Source organism: Crinia signifera, chromosome 7 (assembly GCF_055691185.1).
Source record: "Crinia signifera chromosome 7, ASM5569118v1, whole genome shotgun sequence".
NCBI lineage: Eukaryota > Metazoa > Chordata > Amphibia > Anura > Myobatrachidae > Crinia > Crinia signifera.
In genome coordinates, this window is record NC_139223.1 from 128349881 (window position 1) to 128374417 (window position 24537).

General features: G+C 46.7%; 1 protein-coding gene across 2 annotated transcripts in view; it reads left to right on the top strand.

The window, feature by feature from the left end:
* Positions 1-24537, top strand: part of PTPRN (protein tyrosine phosphatase receptor type N) — a 119367-nt gene that overhangs the window by 28041 nt on the left and 66789 nt on the right. The window contains exons 5-10 of one of the 2 annotated variants that reach the window (XM_083153768.1): positions 3051-3261; positions 5681-6002; positions 7950-8138; positions 8266-8300; positions 8766-9103; positions 14771-14857. In XM_083153768.1, coding sequence (XP_083009894.1) covers positions 3051-3261; positions 5681-6002; positions 7950-8138; positions 8266-8300; positions 8766-9103; positions 14771-14857 — 1182 coding nt within the window. The remainder of the gene's footprint in view (positions 1-3050; positions 3262-5680; positions 6003-7949; positions 8139-8265; positions 8301-8765; positions 9104-14770; positions 14858-24537) is intronic. The other variant, XM_083153769.1, reaches the window with a different exon arrangement.

Here is a 24537-nt window from a genome sequence, read left to right on the forward strand (position 1 = left end):
GTAGTTTTAGGCATGTAGGAGGGGGGTTGGGTTAGGTGTAGGCGGCAGGTACGGGGGTTATGTTTAGGTAGGATTAGGGTCAGGCTGTGGGAGGGAGGTTTACAGTAAGACAGCTACAAGGAAGTGTTAGGGAGGGGCAGGGGAGGGTAAGTATACTTACCTTACACCAGTCGGGATTCACTCCTTCAGAATGCCGGCACATGTATTCTGACCACCGCATCCTGACTGCCGGTTAACCATATGTAGCCAAGTCTATCTGTGCCTGGACAGTTTTATTAATAAATAATAAACATTAAATCAAATTTAAAAAAGTAAAATATAATCAACTGCAGCTATAAATGCAAAACAGATAACCAATTAAACTCTAACAAATTCAAAAATCCAACACTTGTATATTGGAACCTATTCTGATTCCTTTGGTCCTCCATGCGTTCGCACGGAGGACCGATGTTTATTGTCTACATATGCGCAGGTGTCTTTCTGCGCATGTGCAGACACAGGGTGCATGCACCCTAGTCGGCGTGGGGGGGGGGGGGGGGGAGTCGATGAAGGTCGGGGGGCGCTGGGCTGCTCCATTACCATATGGGAAAGCCCAGCGTTCTATGGGCGTTCCCATGAGAATGCTGGACGTTCTCATGGTAATGAAGGACATGTGGGGGGCGGGCAGCTGACATCACCGGATGTCAGCTGCCCACCCTTGTCCTTGCACAGGGCGCCCGCAGTTTAGAGTTTACAGTGACTATATTAGTCACTCTGAACTGCGTGCACGGGAGAAATCATTCAACGGTCGGAGACCATCGAATGATTTCTCCCCACCTGTGAATGGATGATTATGTAAATCATCCATTTGCAGCCGTGCGGGGGGGGCACGACGTGCAAGGGGGGGGTGGCACTGCAGGCGGAGGGGGGCGTCTGATGGACTTGCAAGGCTGCAAATTTCTCAGCCTTGCGAGTCAATTAAAATAAGGCCTGTTTTAGAGTTTAATGCTAATTAGCGACTTGCCAATTTAGCCGATTGTGAAATGACTGCGCCAGCACGTCAGCCACATGGTGCACGCATGGCTGCAATTAGCACCAAAATTCCTGACCGATATGTAATTGTGTTTTGATCTCAGATTGATTGACAGGAAGCCAGTGTTTTTGGGCGGAAACCATCCGTTTCCTGGGTGTGTCTGAAAAAACCCAGGCGTAGCCAGGCATTTCTGAGGAGGGTCTGTGACATCAGCGATGACCACTTCCAGGCTTTCTCAGTCACAGTTGAATGGAAGGGTCAGACTTACTCACAACTGAACAGACAGCAAAAACCGTTCAGTGTTCTGGTCACTGAAACATGATTTGCTCTCGGATCTTGATTAGTGATCCATTCGCAATTCTCTCTTAATATAGCAAGAGACATTTTCTTGTTCTGTCTGGGTGGCGGCTTTCTCCTCCCAGTCTACTCCACTTTCTCCTCCCAGTCTACTCCACCTTCTCAGATTAGTGATCAGTCTGTATCAGGCCCATAATACAGGCATCCATATGCCCTCTAATCCCATCTCTTTGGGGGCTCATTTTGAACAATATATAACAGAGAATTGCAATGGGAGGTGTGTATCAATCCTTTGATATAAATTTTAAAAGACTAGAAACCAATCAGCTCCTTTTATTTATTTACCACAGTATATAAAGTATACCAGTACTTTGAGATAAAATGGAAAAGTCGCCCTTAAAAACCAATCACCTTCTAGCTAACATTTATCTAGCGAAGTCAATAAAGTGACAGAAGCTGATTGGTTGCTAAAGGCAATGTTTCTTAAAGGTTTGATACATTTCCTTCAGGGTATGTTGATGGGGAATTGCAGTGTGTTTCTTGGCACATTTCAAATGTAGGCTACCAGGAAAGAGTGCAGCAAGAGTCCTGGGGGTAAATATACTGTAATAGCCTCCGACTTGCCAGAGGTACAGGACTTACCTCTTATTCGCTTAGTGTTAACTATCAACTACCAGGCTTAATAATACAAAGGTGTCGGCTCCATTTCACTAGTACAGGGGTCCTCAAACTATTTTGCTCTGGAACCCCTTCAGACAATAAAAATAATAACAGGACCCCAGCAAGTTACTGAAGAAGGTCATCACACCACATGTGTAGGCAGCAGACAGCACATACATGGCAGCATTGCGGAGGCACAAAATTATGTAAGGAGTCTAAAATAACAGACAATTCAACAGATATTTCAGACTCCTCGAATCACTGACTGAGATGACCAAAGTTACATCCTGATGGTCACAACATGGAGTCGCGACCCCATGCTGAGAAGGTCAGGACCCACTTTGGGGTCAGGAACTACAGTTTGAGAACCGCTGGACTAGAGATAAGAGTGCAGCATATATAAAACAGGGACGCAGCTGATGAATGGTGTGGGTGGCTTTGGGTGCATGTGCCTAGGGTGTCGATTTTGAGTAGATACAGATCTCTGCCCAGCTTCTTCTATCTGCCGCTCCCATGGCCAGCTGTTCCTTATCCTGCCACCTGCCTTTGGGATAAAGGTACAACCTCCAGACCCCTCAGCAGGCTCGCTCCTGCATCCATTTTGGACTGGCTGGATTCAGCATGCTTCCTAGTAGATTTACCCATGGCAGTCACTGGGTTCCTCTTCAACCTCCTACGCTCTGATAGCCCAATGTTTTTCATGGTATCTGTCACTTCTCCTGCTGCCTGGTGACAGGCTGTTGCTCGGAGGCTACAGTGCATGATCTGAAGGGCCCGGCCCGTCCTCCTACCTTTTTGACTATCTGTAAATACACAGTTTTTTGTATTACTGTCTCCAGTTGTAAAGCGCAACAGAATATGCTTCACTATATAGAAGACAAAAATAAGATAAACATAAAATTATAAATGTACATTTCTATAAAAAATTTATTAAAAAAGTACCAATTTTTGCATATGGAATGTAAACAAAGATATTCCCAAATGGTAAGCATTGAAAAACGTGCACCTAATGATATGTATGATGAAAGCATAGATATCGTTAGCTTTTTGCATAACAAATTGTCTTGCATCTTTTGCCTAGGCGGATAATTCAGCGTCTCAGTGGAGCAGGTTCGGCGCAGAGATGGCCCACTAAAAGCAATGCACTCCAGTACTTCAGACCTAGGGTATATTCATCGGATTCATCATCTGTGCCACAAAGGATTCCCATGAGCCTCAAGCAGAACAAGTCTCCCTTGGTGGATCGATACTTGACGTACTTCCTGCTAACCTCTCAGTCCCCCAAATCACAGGTGGGATACAACACTGGCAGCAGCTATATACATCATGCTGGTTCAAGGCAGGACATCTCACTGATGCACCATACCAGAAGGGTTGGGATGCACAATGTAGGAGATTGACAGGTGAAATTCATCTTTAGATACCCTTAAAGATAATAAAATACTCTACATTATAGACAATATGGGCTTAGTTTTAATACCCCAACTTGGAATAATTTCAGTTAGCCCTCCCCGTCATAACTGTTGGAGTGAGATACTTTCAGTATTCATGACCACTGCTCCCAAGTGCCTCACCAATAAATAAGTCTCCTGACACTAATACAGCCAGCACCTCTCATGCCAGGACCATAGATTGGATGGTAATAGATGCCAGGACTTTGGCAGTACTGAAATTGAAAATCTGCTGCCCTTGAATAGTTGATAGTTGTAGCACTAATGTGTGGGAGTGTGGGGGAGGGGGGGGGGGGATTTGGGTCTATGCGACTTTCCAGACATAGAACATCAACTGTTCTGATAGCTGTGGGGCAGAGTGGCTAAAAATATACCATTTAATAATACTTTTTTATCAGCAGTATCACTCCAAAGACTTGACTTACAGTAATAGTTACACCCAGCGACCTAGCAAAGAACTGTCTGAACAAGGTTACCCAGAAATGCTTTAGACACCTGGAAAGACCTCTTGGGGGTCCTTGAGGTTTGAGGTTGAGAACCACTGTTCTAGACTACTAAAGGGGTGAGGTATCAAACCTCCTAAATTAGCTTTTAGCTATAATTTATAATATACAATATATACATTTATAGGTATCTTGTAATTTGCTATGGGTATCTTATCCACTTGTTCTCATTAGAAGGATTGATACAGTACATCTCTCTTTGGGGGTTATTCTAGTCCATTCTTTCTGACAAAATCCTTCTTAGATGGACAAAACCGTGTGCACTGCGGGTGGGGCAGATGTAACTTGTGCAGAGAGAATTAGATTTGGGTGGGGATTTTCTTCAAAGTGAGATCTATATTGAAGTGTAAAATCATGCAGTCAGTATTTTCCCTGCACAGAAACAAAATAACTCACCCAAATCTAATTCTCTCTGCACATGTTACATCTGCCCCCCTGCAGTGCACATGGTTTTGTCCATCTAAGAAGGATTTTGTCAGAAAGAATGAACTAGAATAAACCCCTTTATGAGGCCGACACAAAGGGCAATTTTGGGGCATCTTACTTAATTTGATTACATAATTTAGAAAATGCCCCTACATTGCTCTGTGTGTAGGGGCTATAGCGATAGTGTGTCGCTATTACCCGGCAATTAATATCCAGCATGCTGCATACTGTATATCTAGTCAATCGCCGGTCAGGGCCAGTGTTCTTACTGGAGAACACTGACCCTGACAGGTCGCTCAGCACACAGCACTGTGCAGTGATGTGTGTGCTAAGAGATCTTGCTGAGCGATCTAGCATACCTCAGATCACTCAGCAAAGTCTCCCCGTGTGTATGCCCCATTAGTCTTCTAGAGGGGTTTCATATAATATTTAAGATAAATATCATTATTTTCTTCAGTCTCTTGTCCTAAAATTACAATTTATAATGTGCTTGATATTAAAGAGGTGGAAATAATTTGTGCCTCATTTCCTGCTATATATGAAAGACCCCAGCATAGAGGATCTAATATTTGTGTTAGAATATTAATAGGGAACATAGCGTAAGGCAGGTTTCAGTAACCAGTGGGAGTTGTAGCTCCAGGGGTTCCTTGCAGGGATTCAACAGGAGCGTCAGCCAATTAAATTCAACTCAGAATAACAGTTTTACTATATTCCCAAACTGAAATAAAATATTCACAAAACATAGTTAATTATTTAAAGACGTTAGTGGAACTATGCATACATTTAGAAACACAATACAGTAAACATTTAAAGACATTAGGGAATCGTAACCAGAAAAAAGTAATGAAACATTGGATGAATGGACCCAGGAAAGAGTAGTCATTTAGTTTAGGACATTACCCTGACCTTTACCATGCGCCTCTTATAAAAACATTAAGGGGGGTATTCAATGTCAGGGTCACGGCAGTCGAGCTTGCTCGACCGCCGTGACCCAGTCCCGTTCTCGGTCAGCTCGACCGAGAAGACGCAGGCGGGATTCAATGTCCCGCCTGCCGGGGAGCGAAAAGGGGGCGTGGCCGCGAGTTGCGGCAGGGAAGAGGCGAGCTGCAGCCGGCAGCTCGTCACTTCCCGGCTGTTCTCGGCAGAACGAGCCCGACAGCTAGTGATGTCGGGCTCATTCTGCCGAGATACCCTGCTCAATGCTGTCGGGGAAGACAGCATTGAATAGGGCCCGGCGGTCATCTCCCCGATGGGAGGTGCTCGCCGGAGATTGAATATCCCCCTAAATGTCCCAAAGATTCTTATCTGTCTCTCTTTATGTCTGTGTTCAGCTGAGCTACCAAGACCTGACCCACCCGAGGAACCCCCAACACGTTTTCAGTGCTTCTCATACCTTGCCAGATGGGACCAGAAGACTTATCTATGGGAGGTATCAGGGAGGACAAGACACACCGCTACCGATTCAGCTGCCCAGTGATATACACCGCAACTGGGCAGAATTAAGAAGGAAACTTCCCCGTGAAAGTGTGGATAATAATTTCCCAGATGATGTTTTGGAAAGTTCTGAAATGATCGAAAGGATGAACCAGGCACCGGAAGTTGACCAGATTCGTGGTCCAGAAAGTCGAGAGCAAGGAGGAAGAACGATGAGAGGTTATTACATCTAGTCATTTTGTATAGTGCTGATAATGATTGTATAGTGCTATAATTATTGTAGCTGGATAAATGCAAGGCTACTCTTTAAATGAAAAGAGGCCATATAAGGTAAGGAAGGAAGTGCTCATGGACAAAACATTATTTTTGAAGATTGTTGTAGAGTTTATAGTAGTTACTAGACATGGTGGGTGCCAATTAAGTGTTTTGGGGCCTCATCTACCCTTGATCCACCAGTAGATTAGCCCTGACCTATTGGAGAGCTCCACTGAAAAATTACATTTTCAGTGGAGTTCATTAAGTTAAACATCAGTACTGAGTATTAGTACAGTAATGGGTTATTTAAATGCATCCTCCATTATATGTCTAGCGTCGCTGCCCTCACTTCTTTGGCTGCCTGTCTGTGTCAGACAAGTAGTGGTGTATGCCAGAGCTTCTCCTCTTTGATATATCAATCTTTCACTCTATGAGAGTGAGGAGATTGTCACTGGATTCTTAAAGACATCATGGTAAACAAAGGAATGTAGGGCACTCCACACCTCAGATATGCAGTGTTCAGTATTAGTATTAATGTTTAAATGATTAAACTCCACCAAAAATAGTTGATCTACTGTACATAGGAGTTGTAACACTGCATTCCCATGATATCTGGATACGCGCCTATAATAGTTTCTGCCAACCAGTGGCATAGCTACATATGTTGCAGACCCCGTGGTGGCTTGGGGGAGCGGCGCCAGCAGGGTCTGTGGTGGGTGCCACTGGCTGATCTGACAGATGACCTTGGCAGCAGTGAGTGCTGAGCTGGTACTGCTCCATGCATATTTAATGAGCGGGGGCCCAGCGCAGTGTATATTTAATGAGTGGGTCCCCGCCCCGTGCATATGCTCAGCGCTGACTGCTGCTTGGGTCACCTGTCAGCTCAGCTAGCTGTGCCCATAGTCAATCGCCTCGCCCCTTTTTGGGGGGCGCTAGAATTTTTTTGGAAGGTGGGAGAAACATTTCTAGCTATGCCACTGCTGCCAACACCTATGAGTGCGAGGACAAAATCTCAGATACTGGTTATGAAATACCTTCATCTGTCCACTCTAGGGGTTCTTTGTGGATATCAAAAATTGGATTCCCCTATACGTGCCTTTTTTTTCTATAACTTAGCACCTTATCCACTATGTATCTAAAAACATGGTTACCATTTTTCCCTAATGTAGCGCACTTTCTGGGTTAGTTGTATGAAGCAGTGATAAGGGAGGAGAAGTGAGCCTGAGGAGAAGTGGCCCATGGTAACCAATCAGCACTGAAGTAACATCAATAATTTACATAATATAAAATTATACAGAGCAGCAAATCCCGGCGGTCAGAATCCCGGCATTCAAAATTCCGACGCTGGAATCCCGACCGCCGAAATTCCGACACTTTCTCCCTCCGTGGGTGTCCACGACACCCACGGAGGGAGAATAAATTAGTGTGCCGAGGCACCGGGCCCGCTGCGTGGGGATTTTGAACGCCGGGATCCCGACCGCCGGGATTTAATACTGAATCCCATACATCTACCCCTCACTTCATAATTTGTCTATGTACTATATGCTGAACTATCTCCCTGGGACGGCTTTCTCCATATCTCCTAGCCTGCTGTGAGGCATTGAGAACACTGACTCCTTCTTGCTCCTGGCTGAAGCAGTTCACAGACAAATCTTTTTTTCTTTTGCTTATTAATACTTCATAGGCACTGTTCATAAAAGACAATGGGCCAGATTATTATTATTATTCAACATGATGGACAATTAAAGATATTAGATTTCATCATAATATGGTGCAAGGAAGATGCGTTAATCGCTACTATTCCCGTGCTCAGATGGATAGTGAGGTATAGGCACATATTACACTGTGCAGCCAATTACTCACAGTTGTGACTGCACAGAGATATTGACTGATCCATCTTTTTTGTCATAGGCCCGATTGCTATGCAGAACACAGCGGAGGCTCAGCCGGCACCAGAAATACAAAGCTTAGCCGAAGCTCAGAGCTTAGCTGGAGTGCTGGAGAAATATGGGGTGGACTTAAGACAGCTCAGTGAATCTCAGCTGGAGCAACTCTCAACCCTTCTCCAACTCATTCAGTCGGACTCAATGCAGAACCAGGGTGAGGAGGTCACAGTTTGTGATGGTTTTTGAATTCTTCTTATTTATTCAATACATACTAATTACCCATGTGTGCACCAAAAGACAAAAATTGTTCCAGCGGTAATGTAAGTTTACTTCCTTTTCAGGGTCGAGAAGTGGAGATAAAATTCCAATGAAACGCGTGAGTAAATTAAAGATGTAGTACTAGTGCGTTTTGCATCTGCCGTACACTAGTCCGGCCCAGCCCCTGGATTAGTGAACTTTAACCTATGGTCTGTCCCATCTGTCTGTGGCGGCGGGGGGGGGGGTGGGTGGGTAACAGTATCACATCACAGTATAGAATGTCCCAAAGTAGGAATGAACAATTCAGATACTATGGGAAGCTCAAAGTTACCCTCACTGCACCTGTACCTGTTTCAGTATAGATTATATATGTAGGTATCTGGTGTGACAGAGCTACTGTATAGACATGCCCTCTGTATGCAGTTTTGAGCTCCAATAAGTAAGGGGAAGCCTATGGGTATGTCATGGCAATGCAAGAGCAGGTAGGCGATGAATTTGTTATGTTGGCGTTTTGGGTGTAATACTCTAGATAATATTGGCTATTAAATATAACTAATAAACTGTAATTGCTCATCTTGCTCAGGTCTCAGAGGGTGAGATGCAGCACACAGCTGGGGAGGAACCGCAATTCTCACCTCCAGATATTTCTCCAAGGGATACCTCTCCAGCCTATGTGGCACTGACTGCAGAACAGCAGGGTGGGGATGGCCTCATGAGTGTCACTCCTGCCATCATTACCACCAATCTGGCACCTGATGTCCATACAATGGGTGGACAAACAAGAACAACCATTACTGATGTGGGGACACTGAAAATCCTTGAGAAGAAAAGCTACCAAGAAACTGGAGAGATCAGAGATTCCCTTGGACAGAGCCCTCACAAAGTTATTGAGGACTATGGATACATCCTCACCGACCAAAAGTAAGCCTCTGCTATCTGACACGTTGTCCAGGGTCGGGATGATGGAAAGTGGCAGCAACAAGGCTTAGTTATAACTACGTACACAGGTCCTTATTCTGGTTCACTTGCAAAGGCAAATTCCTTCTCAAATGGACAAATCCATGTGCACTGCAGGGGGGCAGATATAACTTGTGCAGAGAGAGAATTAGATTTGGGTGAGCTATTTTGTTTCTGTGCAGGGAATATACTGGCTGCTTTATTTTTACACTGCAATATAGATCTCACTTTGAAGAAAAACCCCACCCAAATCTAACTCTCTCTGCACAAGTTACACCTGCCTCCCCCCCCCCCCCCCTGCAGTGTACATAGATTTGTCCATTTGAGAAGGAATTTACCTTTCCGAGGCAACCAGAATAAGGACCACAATGTGTAGACAATGTGCAGACAATGTACTTACAGGGGGCCCCTGGGAGGTTTCCAATTTCTGCCAATATAAATGAGATATTAAGCTAATTGTACATAATACTTGGTTGCTTATCAGCAATCTTAAGTAATTAATTTATTTACAGTTACTTATATAGCGCAGCATATTGCATTGCGCTTTACAATCTAGTTAATAGAAGGCTAGATTCTGACCTGCTGCCACTTTCACCTCACCCCGGCCTCGCAGGTTCCTGAGTAGTACATATTGGGGGTTATTCTGATTCACTCGGAAAGACAAAATCTCTTTCTAATGGACAAAACGATATGCACTGCAGGTGGGGCTGATGTAACATGTGCAGAGTGAGAGTTAGATTTGGGTGGGGGGCAGGGACGTGCAGTCAGGGTAGGCAGGGGAGGCAGTGCTTCCCCTGTCAATTTGTTTTAAAATAATACAAAGAATATACCTATGACACATATTCTGTGTCATAAGTATTTTCTTTATATTATTTTACTAGTTTGAATTATTTAACCTAGTTTGGGAGGCACGAACTGCAAGGGGATGAAGCGGGGGGCGGGGCTTGGGGCAGGGCTAAGCTTTGGTCTAAAAAAACATTAAAAATAACACTAAAAGCGGCACTTCTAGACAGAGGTGTAACTAGAACTTTGTGGGCCCCATAGCAAAATTTATAATGGGGCCCCCCTAACTCGGGTCTCTACCAGTGCACACCGTTTGTGGCCACCATTAGTGGGAACAGTAGAAAATGTGCCCCTCCAATAGATATTTTAAAAATAAAGAATGCACACATTATAAAAAAAGGTGTGTGGCCTTATGTGACACACCGCACAGCCCATTACACATTATGTGACACACCGCACAGCCCATTACACATTATGTGACACACCGCACAGCCCATTACACATTATGTGACACACCGCACAGCCCATTACACATTATGTGACACACCACAAAGCCCATTACTCATTATGCGACACACCGCACAGCCCATTACACATTATGCGACACACCGCAAAGCCCATTACACATTATGCGACACACCACACAGCCCATTACACATTATGTGACACACCGCACAGCCCATTACACATTATGTGACACACCGCACAGCCCATTACACATTGTGACACACCGCACAGTCCATTACACATTATATGACACACCGCACAGCCCATTACACATTATGTGACACACCGCACAGCCCATTACACATTATGTGACACACCGCACAGCCCATTACACATTATGTGACACACCGCACAGCCCATTACACATTATGTGACACCACAAAGCCCATTACACATTGTGACACACCACAAAGCCCATTACACATTATGTGACACACCGCACAGCCCATTACACATTATGTGACACACCGCACAGCCCATTACACATTATGTGACACACCGCACAGCCCATTACACATTGTGACACACCGCACAGTCCATTACACATTATATGACACACCGCACAGCCCATTACACATTATGTGACACACCGCACAGCCCATTACACATTATGTGACACACCGCACAGCCCATTACACATTATGTGACACACCACAAAGCCCATTACACATTATGTGACACACCGCACAGCCCATTACACATTATGTGACACACCACACAGCCCATTACACATGATGCAACACACCGCACAGCCCATTACACATTATGCGACACACCGCAATGCCCATTACACATTATGCGACACACCGCAATGCCCATTACACATTATACGACACACCGCAATGCCCATTACACATTATGCGACACACCACACAGCCCATTACACATGATGCGACACACCGCAATGCCCATTACACATTATGTGACACACCGCAAAGCCCATTACACATTATGTGACACACCGCAAAGCACATTACACATTATGCGACACACTGCAAAGCCGATTATATTATGCAAGTTACAAACTTACCAATGTTCTTTCATCTTCTGTCCCACGCTGCTCCTCAGGCACCGCGGCTCCTCTCTGCGTCACATGTGCGGGAGTACGAGAGGCCTGTACACCATCACCTTACTGGTGGGCAGTACATGTAGGAGCATGGGGGCCCATTTAATAATGTGACAATAGCAGGAGTGTGTGTGTGTGTGTGGGGGGGGGGGGGGGCAGGTGTGCAAGCTGCTGCAGGGCCACTGTCAGGTGGACAAATGGGACTGGTGTCTCAGGCCCAAATACCTAAGCACGACAGAATTGTGGCAGCGCTGCGGAATTTTGAATTTGCCGCTATCCTGAAGTAAACCACAGCTCACAGACCGGCAGCCAATTAGGAGTGACTGCCGATCTGTGAGCTGTGATAGTTCACAGACAGCGGCAGATTAAAGATGCCGCTGCGTTCAGTGTCTCTAGAAGTTTGTCACTAGTGGGGAGCAGAGTGAGCATGAGGAGTGGGAGTGGTGGTAACACTATTTGCCGGGGACCGCAGCGGGTGTAGGCAGCGGGGAGAGTAAGGACGGCAGCCGGCGGGAGGCTCGGGGAGGTAGTGGCCGCGGTGAGTGGCTGTGCCTCTTTGGACACAGCCACCACCATCTTCACTGTCAGGATTTCTCCCCCGGCCGACCCGCGCTGTCAGTCCTACTGCCGTCATAGTGCCAGAGCTTGGCACTGCAGCAGCAGACAGACAGACAGTCTCTCTCCTGCTCGGCTCCTTACTTATACTTTGTCTTTACCTCCTGCGAGCAGCTCAGCGGCGTGCATCACACAGGTGGCAGCGGCTCCATTAAAAAATAATAAAATTGCTCCGTGCGCTGTTCTTCTCCCCCCCTCCTGGCACAGCGCGACCCCGTCCTGCAAGGCGGCACAGCGTGACCGCATCCTGCACGGCAGCAAAGCGCGACCCTTCCTTTAGGCTCCTCAATTAAGCCAGCAATTTATCCCCCCACCTGCCCGGCACAGTGCAATACCCCGCCCGGCTCCTCAATCACCCGGTAATGCATGCAGCCGCAGGCGGCGCCCAAAATAGTAAGTGGGTGCAGGGGAGTGCTTGCTGTCCATGGGGCCCCCCCAGCCGCCGGGCCCCATAGCAGCTGCACCCCCTGCACCCTCCGTAGTTCCGCCACTGCTTCTAGAAGTGCCTAATTGACAGGGGCTGCTGTGATTGGACAGCAGATCCAGCTGCTGTCCAATCACAGCAGCCCCTGTCATGTAAGCCGAAAGTGCTGCGTTTGCTCCCTAAGCTGTGACCCATGCCACTGCCGGCTCCCAAGTCCCTGTGTGGCTGCTGCTCCCCTCTCCCCTGCCCCTACCCAGTGAGTATCAATTTTTTTCGGGGGGAGGGGTACAGCGGGCGGGGACGGAGGTTTGCGGCAGGGGACGGGTGCTGGCTTCCCCTGGAGGAGGGGGGCAGCGGGTGTCGGCGTCAGTCAGGAGAGGGGGGGGGTGCGGTGCGGTGGTGGCTGTGACAGTGCCTCTCCGTTCACAGCCACCACCGCACGTCACTGGTGGGGGGTGTACGTCAAAGTGATATCTATATTGCAGTGTAAAAATAAAGCAGCCAGTATTTACCCTGCACAGAAACAATTAAAAAAAACAAATCTAACTCTCTCTGCACATGTTACATCAGCCCAACCTGCAGTGCACATGGTTTTGTCCATTAGAAAGTGATTGTGCCTTTCCGAGTGAATCAGAATAACCCCCGTTGTCCTGTTTGACATCTGCCAGTCACAGTATAAGCAGATCATGTGAGTCAGTGTAATTACTGCAATTTTATACATTTATTTCAGAGCAGTGAACTGTAGTAGGGTACATTGTGTAGCACAAGGGGAAATGAATCTAAGGTTCTAGGATATATTAATAGGAATAAATAATTTACAGGTAGGATGAAAATGCATTCATATACATATTCTCCCCTGTTACGTCAATTAAAACCATTATAGATTGCGGGTGAAGAGATTAGCATACTATATTCCTTAACATTTGTTAGACTAGAAAAGCTGTACATTTGCATAGGAAACACAAAGGGTATTTTGCGATCATGCAAAACTGGTGTGAGGTGCATAAAAGTACACTGAGCATCTTTCTTGCATTTTTGTAAATGACTCGTCTCCAAGGGGTTTACCGATGAAGCGTTGGGTCTGATTCTGATTATGTTTCTGTCCTAAATTTAAAGGGGCAGCGATTTTTACTAGAAAAATCATTGCTTTTTTAAATTTCAGTAAATAAATAACTAAGGGCCTGATTCAATATCACTTGTAGTTTGCCTACCTCATGGCATCAGAAATAAGGGATTGATATTGATGGAATGTGTAAAATACATATATATATATATTCTATAACTGGGCCTGGATAGGATCTATACCAGTGATGGAGAACCTTGGCACTCCTGATGTTGTTGAATAACACATCACAGCAGGAGTGGCAATGTTCCTCATCACTGTTATAAACAGTGCTTTATACAGTAGCTAGTAATGTGTAGATCAGTAGAGCAGGCATGTTCAACCTGCGGCCCTCCAGCTGTTGTGAAACTACACATCCCAGCATGCCTTGACATAGTTTTAGCATTACCTAATAGCAAAACTATGGCAAGGCATGATGGGACTTGTAGTTTCATAACAGCTTGTGGGCAGCAGGTTGGACATGCCTGGTGTAGATGATAAACATGGCTCTTTGGAGAGGACAGTATGGAGTAGTGATAGTGCTGTATGGACAAGAGTGCATAGGCTATAAACTGGGCTCTAAGGAAAGGACTGTGTAGGTTATACACTGGCATCTATGGACAGCTTGTATATAGTATCGCCTTAGTTCTATGGACATGACTGTATATAATATAGGCTAGGTTCTATAGAAAGGATAGACTATCCGCATGGCTCTATAGAGTGTAATGCACAGAAGATAGATAGAGCCCTATGGACAAAGATGTATAGGAAGAAATTCCAGTAGAATAATTGTGATAAATGACAAACTACCAACCCCTGCAGAACCTCCTGAGAGACAGGCATGTCATTCACTTTTATTAATTACCTTTTTGATGCTGGTTAGTGGTTACTGACTCTGCCATCTAGGAGGCTTTGCACCTGGTCCACGCCCCAGTCCTGCTTATGCCCATAGATGCTGTAGAGATGATTCTCCTAAACTGCATACAAAGACACTGCACCCAGACAATGATCCTCGTTAGCAGGATTTCCCATGCAGCATGCTGGGCACATATTTCCAATAACAGTTATGGGGGTGGGGAAGTCACATAGCCCACATCCCAGGGCTCACCTGCACCCCTCTGCCTTTCTCCTTAGGCCTCTGAGCCTGTTAAATGGGGTCCGTCTGTTGGAAATCCTGGCCCAGCGTGTCCATCTGTCCACTTCCAGCTTCATCAACATCAGGTGAGGAGGAACTAATTTAACAAGGTAGCAGAGCACTGACATAGGGCTGTTTCACACAGTACGGTTCCTGCCGCACGGTGAAATCCCGTACGGTCAGGGAGCCGCGCCGCACTCAGAATTTTATAATGGCAGGGATGGCCACAGCCCGGCAGCCGTCCCTTCCAGTGGGGGGATCCGGCTGCAGCCGTGCGGCCGGGCCGTGGCCGTCCCGTGTGAATGGACACAATAGTGTCCATTCACAACTGCTGAGTGCGGCACGGCTCCCTGGCCGTACGGGATTTCACCGTGCGGCAGGAACCGTACTGTGTGAAACAGCCCATAGGGGCAGATGTATTAAGCCTTAAGAAGAGATACATGCAAGGGTGATAAAGAGAGATAAACCTCCAGCCAATCACATCCAAACTGCCAAATCACAAGCTGTGTTTGAAAAAAAGTCAGTAAGGAGCTGATTGGCTGGACGTTTAGCAATCTTTATCACCCTTGCATTGATCTCTTGTTAAGGCTTAATACATCTGCCCCATAGTGACAAAAGTTACTAGGCTATTGAGTCACCTCATGCGCTACTAACAAGTTTCACATGGATAAGTTCTTATATCTGTAAGTCAATTGATGATTAAACATGGGACAATCTATTGATAATTTCAGAAAATCCTCATGTCTTTGGTACCCGTACCAAACTTTCAAACACATCAATACAAGAAAACTCATATCTGTCTAAAGGTTGACCAAACTATCCATTTAAACTGGGACACTCAGGAATTACACAGGTTTAATGATTGGCTGACTTCAAGGCTGCATTTCACTCACAAAACCTGTGTAATCTGTTAGAGTCCTGGTTTAAAGGGATTTCCTGAAAAACACACTCCTTAGTTAAATCTTGTACTGTATATGTGTAAGCATCAGTAAGTATTTAAGGAATGATTTCCTTATGGTAGGCAATGCCTGGTGTGTTTATACTGTATGGTAGGCAATGCCTGGTGTGTTTATACTGTATGCTAGGCAATGCCTGGTGTGTTTATACTGCATAGTAGGCAATGAAGGATGAATTTTATAACATAGTAATACTATTCTGAAATATGGTCTAGATCTGGGGTAGCCAACCCTAGTCCTCGAGAGCTACCAACAGTGCATGTTTTGCAGGTCTCCTCACAGAATCACAAGTGAGCTAATTAGCTCCATCTGTGTATCTTTTAAAATGTGTCAGTGATTAATGAGTGCAGCTGTGCAGCAGCTAGGTTGTCTGGAAAATGTGAACTGTTGGTAGCTCTCGAGGGCTAGGGTTGGCTACCACTGCTCTATAATGGGTCTTCAAACTGCGGCCCTCCAGATGTTGTGAAACTACAAATCCCAGCATGCCTTGCCACAATTTTAACACTCCCTTATAGCAAAACTGTGGCAAGGCATGCTGGGATGTGTAGTTTCACAACATCTGGAGGGCCGCAGTTTGAAGACCCGTCTAGATTCATATTTGCAAAGCAAAAAAAAAAAGCACACTACTGGGCAAAACCATGGGTGACATTTAATAGGATGATAGTTTTATAAACTTTTCAAAATCGCCCATTATCGCACTTTTTTAATTTTCATTTTTTTTTGTCGGGAATTCACATATTTAATGAGCTGAGTGTTTTGGGCAAAAAAGTGCTATAAATTGCGATAATGTGCGATTTTTAGTCATGAAAATGTGCGATTTTTAGGCATGAAAATGTGCGATTTTAGGCATGAAAATGTGCGAATTTGAGGAAATGTGTGAATTTGTGTTTAAAAAAAAAAGAAAAAAAATGGCATGAGGTCTCCCCTCCAGAGCATAACCATAACAAAAAGCATAGGGGTCCCCCATATTTCGGAAACCAGCCCCGGACTCTTGATTGGTCCTGGTTTCAAAAATACGGGGAACAAAAAACAGCCTGCGGTGTCATGCCACAGCTAGGGGACACTTTTTACATAAGGCCCCCCGGCTGTACCATGACCACGGTGGCTGGTCAGCCTTGGACGGGGTCCCTGGGGGAGTGGGGACCCCCTCCCAATAAAGGGGTCCCCCCCCAGGCTTCACCCGTCCAGGGCTGAAGCACGGGGCTGTCACTGGTGTCCGTGGGCTGTGGACGCCGGCCTAATAGGGTTAAGACATTCCTAACATTGCTTTATACAGGCGAACCACAAGTCCCAGCATGCGGGGCATTAATTAACTTGTAGTCCACCTGTAAAAAGAATGTTAAAATAAAACACACACACAGAAAAGTAGAACTTTATTACACACACAAACACATACCTCACTTTTACACCAATATACGTACCGACCCAGGGTCCAGTGCTGACTCCCTCCTCCAGAGCCAGCTCACCCCGCACTGACAGCGGGGTGAGCCACCTTCTTCCGGCGCTGATCACAGCGCTGTAGAAGTGATCTGTGCATGGTTCTGGCAAATTCACCTGTCAGAACCTGGTCTGCATGTGTGGCGATTTTTATAAAAATGTTCCCGTTTTCGCATCTCATTAAATATGCGATTTGCATATGTTACAATGCGAAAACATCTCAATGCGTGTTCCGGCGAACTAAAAATCGGGAAAACGTGCGATTTCGGACGTTTTTTTGACTAAAATCGCAAAAATCATATTTTTGCATCTCATTAAATGTCACCCCATGTTTAGGGGGAAATTTACCAATATGAAAAACCTAGTTTTTCGTATTGGTATTTTCCCTACGACTGCATACGACTGTTTAAGTCGTATGCAAAGTCATGTTCCGGAGGATCAGTTACAAAGCAGTCAGATACGACTGCTTTGTAACCCACCGATGTCGTAGGAATTCGTATTAGCGGCCGTATATACGGCTGCTAATACGAATTATTTCTAGCAGTCTGCACGGATCCGTGCAGGCTGCAGAGTGTAAAAAAATAGAAAAATTAAATAAATAAAAAGCAGTCAGATCCGTGCAGGCTGCAGAGTGTAAAAAAAATAGAAAAATTAAATAAATAAATAAAAAAAACGGCGTGGGGTCCCCCCCACAGCCGAAACCAGCACCAGGCTGACGGAGCCTGGAACCGGTAATTAAAAATCAGGGAGCCCGACAAATAGGGGTTCCCTGATTTTTAACAACCAGCCCCAGGCTCCTGCTCTGGGGCTGGTTCCCAAAATACGGGGGACAAAATGAGTAGGGGTCCCCCGTATTTTAAGAACCAGCCCCAGGCAAAACCAGCCAGCAGGGTAATGCCACAGCCGGGGGGAGACTTTTTATGCAAGTCCCCCCGGCCAAAGCATTAACCCTTTCTCGGCTCCTGATTGGCCCGCTAGGTGGCCAATAGAATTCAGTCTGAGGAGAGGCGCCGAATATGAAACATCTCAGCATCTCTCCTCAGCGCGATGCAGAGACAGCGGAGACAGCGGGGACCGGCGACAGCATGAAGATTACCTGGATTACGTCGGATCAAGAGAAGACTTCTTCAGCGCAGGACCAGGTGAGTAGGATTTCCTTCCACAGCTCCAACATGGATTTCTTCGGACCCGGACACCGCCATGGACCTGGAGGACGACACGGACCGTCGACATGGACCTGGAGGACGACGCAGACAGCCGACATGGACCTGGAGGACGACACAGGACATCAGGACCAGGGCTACCTACGGGATCAAGAAAGGTAAGTATCAGTATGTATGTAATGTGTGTATTAAACTTTTATTTAAAATGGGTGTCAGTGTGTTTTATTTAACTATTTTTTTTACTGTGGCACTACAAGACCCAGCGGGCCCTTTAATGCCCAGCAGGCTGGGACTTGTGGTTCTCCAAGTCCCAGCTTGCTGGGGAGGCTTGCTGGCACTTGTAGTGCCACAGTAAAAAACAATAGTTTGTTCTATTTTTTACACCGCTATCAGCTCGATGCCCACCGCCCAGGGGCATCGAGGACAGCACCAGGCTTCAGCCTGGTCAGGTAAGTCCTGGAGGGGGGGGACCCCTTTATTGGGGGGGGGTCCCCACTCCCCCAGGGCCCCTGGCCAGGCTGACTGGTCGGTAGGGTTAATGCTTTGGCCGGGGGGACTTGCATAAAAAGTCTCCCCCCGGCTGTGGCATTACCCTGCTGGCTGGTTTTGCCTGGGGCTGGTTCTTAAAATACGGGGGACCCCTACTCATTTTGTCCCCCGTATTTTGGGAACCAGCCCCAGAGCAGGAGCCTGGGGCTGGTTGTTAAAAATCAGGGAACCCCTATTTGTCGGGCTCCCTGATTTTTAATTACCGGCTCCAGGCTCCGTCAGCCTGGTGCTGGTTACGGCTGTGGGGGGGACCCCACGCCGTTTTTTTTTTTATATTTAATTTTTTTTCTATTTTTTTACACTGAAGCCTGCACGGATCTGACTGATCCGTGCAGGCTTAAAGCAAATACGACAGGAAAATGGTGTTCTATTTTCCTGTCGTATTTGCGTGGGTATTTCACACCACTTAGCAGCCGTATTATCCATACGGCTGCTTAGTAAATCAGAAACCACCATTCTTTTGAATGGTGATTTCTGTCGTATCCTGTCGTATGTAGTATCTGTCGTATGTAGACATTCGTATTTGTAAATACAAATACGAATGTTCCATCTTTAGGACTACGGATTGTTGTATTTTTGGGATTGTAAATCCCGAAAATACAAATTCGTAAAAAAAAGGTGTATTTCTGCCTACGAATACACCTTTTTTCTACGAATCCATTTTGGTAAATGTCCCCCTTAATTTCAGGTGGGGCTGATAAAACATGTGAAGAGACATTTAGATTTGGGTGGTTTATATTTTTCTGTTCAGGGTAAATACTGGCTGCTTTTGCATGTAACCCAGTGTTAGATTTATTTTTACCTCTCACCTGTAGTGCAACATGGTTTTGCCAGTTGTGTGCTTTAAGTGTTGCTTACAAACATAAATTAGGCCCTTTGCAGGGGTGTCACTATGAAGTGAGGGTCACCCCTCCTCATGAAGCCACACCCATTCTAGTGAAGCCACATCCCCATTTTTTAGCAGTGCGCACACGGACTTCTCCACACACCGGATGTCACTGAGGTTCATGATGCAGCTGGCCCTATATACAGCATATTAACCATTCAGGAGCTTATCTTATGTGAATATATTTCAAATAAAGCTGTGTTTTGTTGGGGTCCCTTCACACAGCACACAGCACACAGGAATCTTATTGGTGGCCATCACAGCCGGCTTCCATCCAGTCTTAAATAGCTAATAACAGAGAAAGATAGTTTATATTTACAAAGACAATTTATAAAATATATTTTATACCCCTTTTTCACCAAATTGCCAGGATTTTACAGGGTTGCCTCCATTTCCACTGAGCCCTGTAAAACCTGACAGAGTCCAGCAAAACCTGTGGCTGCCATTAAAAATGGTTACATCAGCAGCCAATACACTGAAAAGGACCAATCAGCTTTCTCAGCTGTCTCCCGGGACTGGGCAGTGCAACTGAGCACTATGTCAGCTGCTGCCTGGCCCTGCCCCCGGCAACCCAGCGTGTCACAGACTGTCGCACAACAGCGGGAGGCTGAGGAGGAGGCGCTCCGAGCAGCCGGAGCCGGGGCAGCGATCAGCTCAGCAGCGCTGCCCAGTTCTAAGCAGCAACAATTCCGAGACTTAGACGTCACCAAGCCCCACCCCCTTGGCAGTCAAATGCAGCAATTTGCGGGTCCGTAGATTGGAGAAGGGGCTAAAATTAGATGAATTGATGTGATTCCCGTCATTTTAGCCCCACTGTATTTGGTGAAGCGGGGAATGGGAGTGCGGGTGCTGCGGGGCCCCCGGCAATTGCCCACCTTCCCAGGGGCTGGAAGGGAGGCTCTGTTTTCAGAAGAATCCCACCCATTCCGGGAGGGTGGGCAAGTATGACTGCAGGTGGGGCAGATGTAACATGTGCAGAGAGAGAGTTACATTTGGGTGGTGTGTTGTGTGTTGTTCACACTGAAATCTAAAGTGCAGTGTAAAAATAAAGCAGCCAGTATTTACCCTGCACAGAAACAAGATAACTAATAGAAATTTAACTCTCTCTGCACATGTGACATCAGCCCCACCTGCAGTGCACATGGTTTTGTCCATTAAGAAGGAGTTTGCTTTTGCAAACCAACCTGAATCACCCCCATGGTATGAGGTTTGTATTCCCCTTTCTCCAAACATAACACTTTTCACAAAAAGCTATATTTTAGCCTTATCTGTTCACAAAACATTGTTCGGTACTTGTTTCCTAGCACGGCCACAATCGCGGCCATCGGGGGTAATTTTTAGTGGCCTGCGACGCGACCAACGCGATGCCCCCGATTTTTCCATTGAAATGCATTGAAAATAGTGAAAAATCGGGTCGATCGCGTCGTGTGCACATAAAAATGCTTAAATGGTCCAGACGCGATGCCCCCGATTTCCCCATAGGGAACAATGTTAAATGCCTCAATTTACCCGCGATGACCACGATTTCCCATAGGAAACAATGTTAAATGGATCAATTTACCCAAATCAGCATAGGGAAGAATGGTAAATGGGCCAGAAACCCCCAAAAAACCCACAGAGCAGTGGAATGTCCCCCCAAAAGTAGTTGACGCCACCCCGCCATCAACGTGAACCCGAAGCGTGGCGAGCGCAGCGAGCCCGCGAGGGGCGGCGGTACGCGTCCTCCGACCTTTTCATGCCCTACTATCCACTAGGGCGTGGAGTGAGAATAGAATAGTGTGGCGAGCGCAGCGAGCCACCGAGCCCGAAGCGTGGCGAGCGCAGCGAGCCCCGCGAGGGGACGCGGATACCTTCACAGGTAAACGCGTCCCTTCGCGGGCTTCTCAGGTGTCCGTGTCGCCATGGACACCTGGGAAGCCCGCGAGGGGACGCGTATAACTGTGAAGGTATCCGCGTTTCCTCGCGGGGCTCGCTGCGCTCGCCACGCTTCGGGCTCGGTGGCTCGCTGCGCTCGCCACACTATTCTATTCTCACTCCACGCCCTAGTGGATAGTAGGGCATGAAAAGGTCGGAGGACGCGTACCGCCACCCTCGCGGGCTCGCTGCGCTCGCCACGCTTCGGGTTCACGTTGATGGCGGGGTGGCGTCAACTACTTTTGGGGGGACATTTCAATGTTCAGGGGTGTTTTTGGCCCATTTACTATTGTTCCTATGATAATTTGGCTAAATTGAGCCATTTCAAATTGTTTCCTATGGGAAATCGTGGTCATCGCGGGTAAATTGAGGCATTTAACATTGTTCTCTATGGGGAAATCGCGGGCATCGCGTCTGGCCCATCGGACCCGATTTTTTAGCGGCTGCGATGGCCCCGATTTTACCCCCGATGACTGCGATTAAGATCGTTGTGGCCGTGCTAGGAAACAAGTACCCATTGTTCTTGTTGGAGAGCAGCAGCTTTCTGCCGTGCACACAAGTGTTGTTCAGTGTCCTCCTGGTTTTGAACTCAAGAACATTAACATTAACTGCCATGGGTTTGTTTGTGACCTTGAGACTATGCTCTGGGGAGAGTTATAATGGTCTGGAATTTTCTCCATATGTATACAATCTGTCTGACTGTTGGTTGGTGGAGTGCAGCCTGATGAGCATCAATAATTCTGTATCTGAGGTCCTCAGAAATCTCCTTTGTTTGTAGCATGATACACTTATCTGCTAATTTCACATACTTTTGACACTCATAGATATTTCATATCCAATTGGTTTCCCTCAATAAAAAAAATGAGCGCGTCTAATTGTTTGGCCTCACTTACTTTTAGGACTTTTACACTGCAGAGCCGGGTCTTGTACCAGCTTCAACCCAGTTATTACCCTTTTGACTAACACTGGGTGACGTCACCAGAGGCGGGTCCTGAACTGGTGGTTGGAGATGAGATCATCATGCCCTATTTGAATTTTGGACTGAGCTGCCCCTGGCCTGAAGCTCAAAATGTCCAAGGGCCTATTTTGAAAATTGGAGGTGAGACCAGGGCCGCCGACAGGGGGGTGCCAGGGGTACAACTGTCCTTGGCTCCAGCTGCCCACAGTGGCATGGCACACACACCCCCCCCCCCGCCCCCCCCCCCCCCCCTGCACAAATGCCCCCACCCGGCGCCGGCGGCCCGGCTCGCACAATACACAGTGCAGCCTGCAGAGCGCCGTGCCTAGCATACAGAGGGGCTCAGCGCTCTGCAGGCTGCATTGTGCAGTGAGTGCTCTGATTCCCGGGAGAAGATGCTGCTGCACCGCCGAAACCACCGCTGGTAAGTAATTGGGGGGAGGCGGGGTGCCGGTGCGCAAAGGGGGGGATGCCGGCACGCGAGGAAGGGGGCGCTGGGGGCCCGGGCTGAAGGACAGTCCTGGGCCCCAACATTACTAGTGGCGGTCTTGGGTGTGCCCAATGCCAATATTGCCCTGCTTGCAATTCACACAGCCCTAGCCGGCTTCTATGGGATGCAGCTGATGCAGTCCATAGGAGCTTGGTCGTTGTGAAAGCGCAGTCGCACCACAGCACTTGCACAAGCGCCAGTCTTGGCGCCTGCAGATTCATTGTGCAGCTGCCAGAACCCAGGGCCTTCACTAATATCTGGGCATGGGGTAACCGGCAACCCCCTTCTAAAAGTAAGTAGGAGGCTGCCCTCACCAGAAAGCTGCCAGCATGTAACATACTGTAAAACCTTGGTAAGAAAGAAAAGTTACTTTGTATCTACATGAGGCAAAATGTTGGTTATGGGTCAACAGTGATGATTTACTGTTTCTAGTTATCGTAAAGTGAAGCAAGAATCATTCCACTGAGGGTTCCACTTATCTGGACACATTGGGCTCAATTCCATTACCTGGTACTTGCACATCAGGGTGACAAGGGCCCTTATTCTGGTTCACTCGCAAAGGCAAATTCCTTCTCAAATGGACAAAACCATGTGCGCTGCGGGGGGGGGGGGGGGAGTCAGGTGTAACATGTGCAGAGAGATTTAGATGTTATTTTGTTTCTGTGCAGGGAAAATACTGGCTGCTTTTTTTTTACACTGCAATATGGATCTCACTTTGAAGTAAAACCCCACCCAAATCTAACTCTCTCTGCACACACCCCTGCAGTGCACATGGGAACTTGTTCAGATCTGTTCACAGTACAAATTTGTTCTCAAATTGGACAAAACCATGTGAACTGCAGGTGGGGCAGATGTAACCTGTATAGAGAGAGTTAGGTTTGTGTGAGTTATTTTGTTTCTGTACAGGGTAATACTATTTTACACTGCAATATAGATTTCAGTTTCAACAAACCCCACCCAAATGTAACTCTCTTTATATATGTTACATCTGCCCCACCTGCAGTGCACAAGGGTTTGCCCATTTTGAGAACAAATTTGTGCTGCGATCAGATCTGAATGAGGGCCATGGTTTTGTCCGTTTGGGAAGGAATTTGCCTTTGCGAGTGAACCAGAATAAGGGCCAAGGTGCCACTGTAACAGCATCGGAGCTCGGTCCGTCTCTGTCCTATTTCACCAAAGATAAGTGAATTTTTGTACTGAGCCCTACAGGGATACAAAATGTAGTGGTACCATAGTTGTGGTGTATATCTAGACTTACACACACCCATGGTCAAACGGAGGCTAACTGAATTGGCCCCATTGAGTCTGTTTCAGCGTTAAATGCAAGACATCAAAAATAGCTTCCATCTTGCATGCAGTTGGTATAGTTACCTATTTATTTATTAACAGATTCTTAGATAGCGCAGAATATTC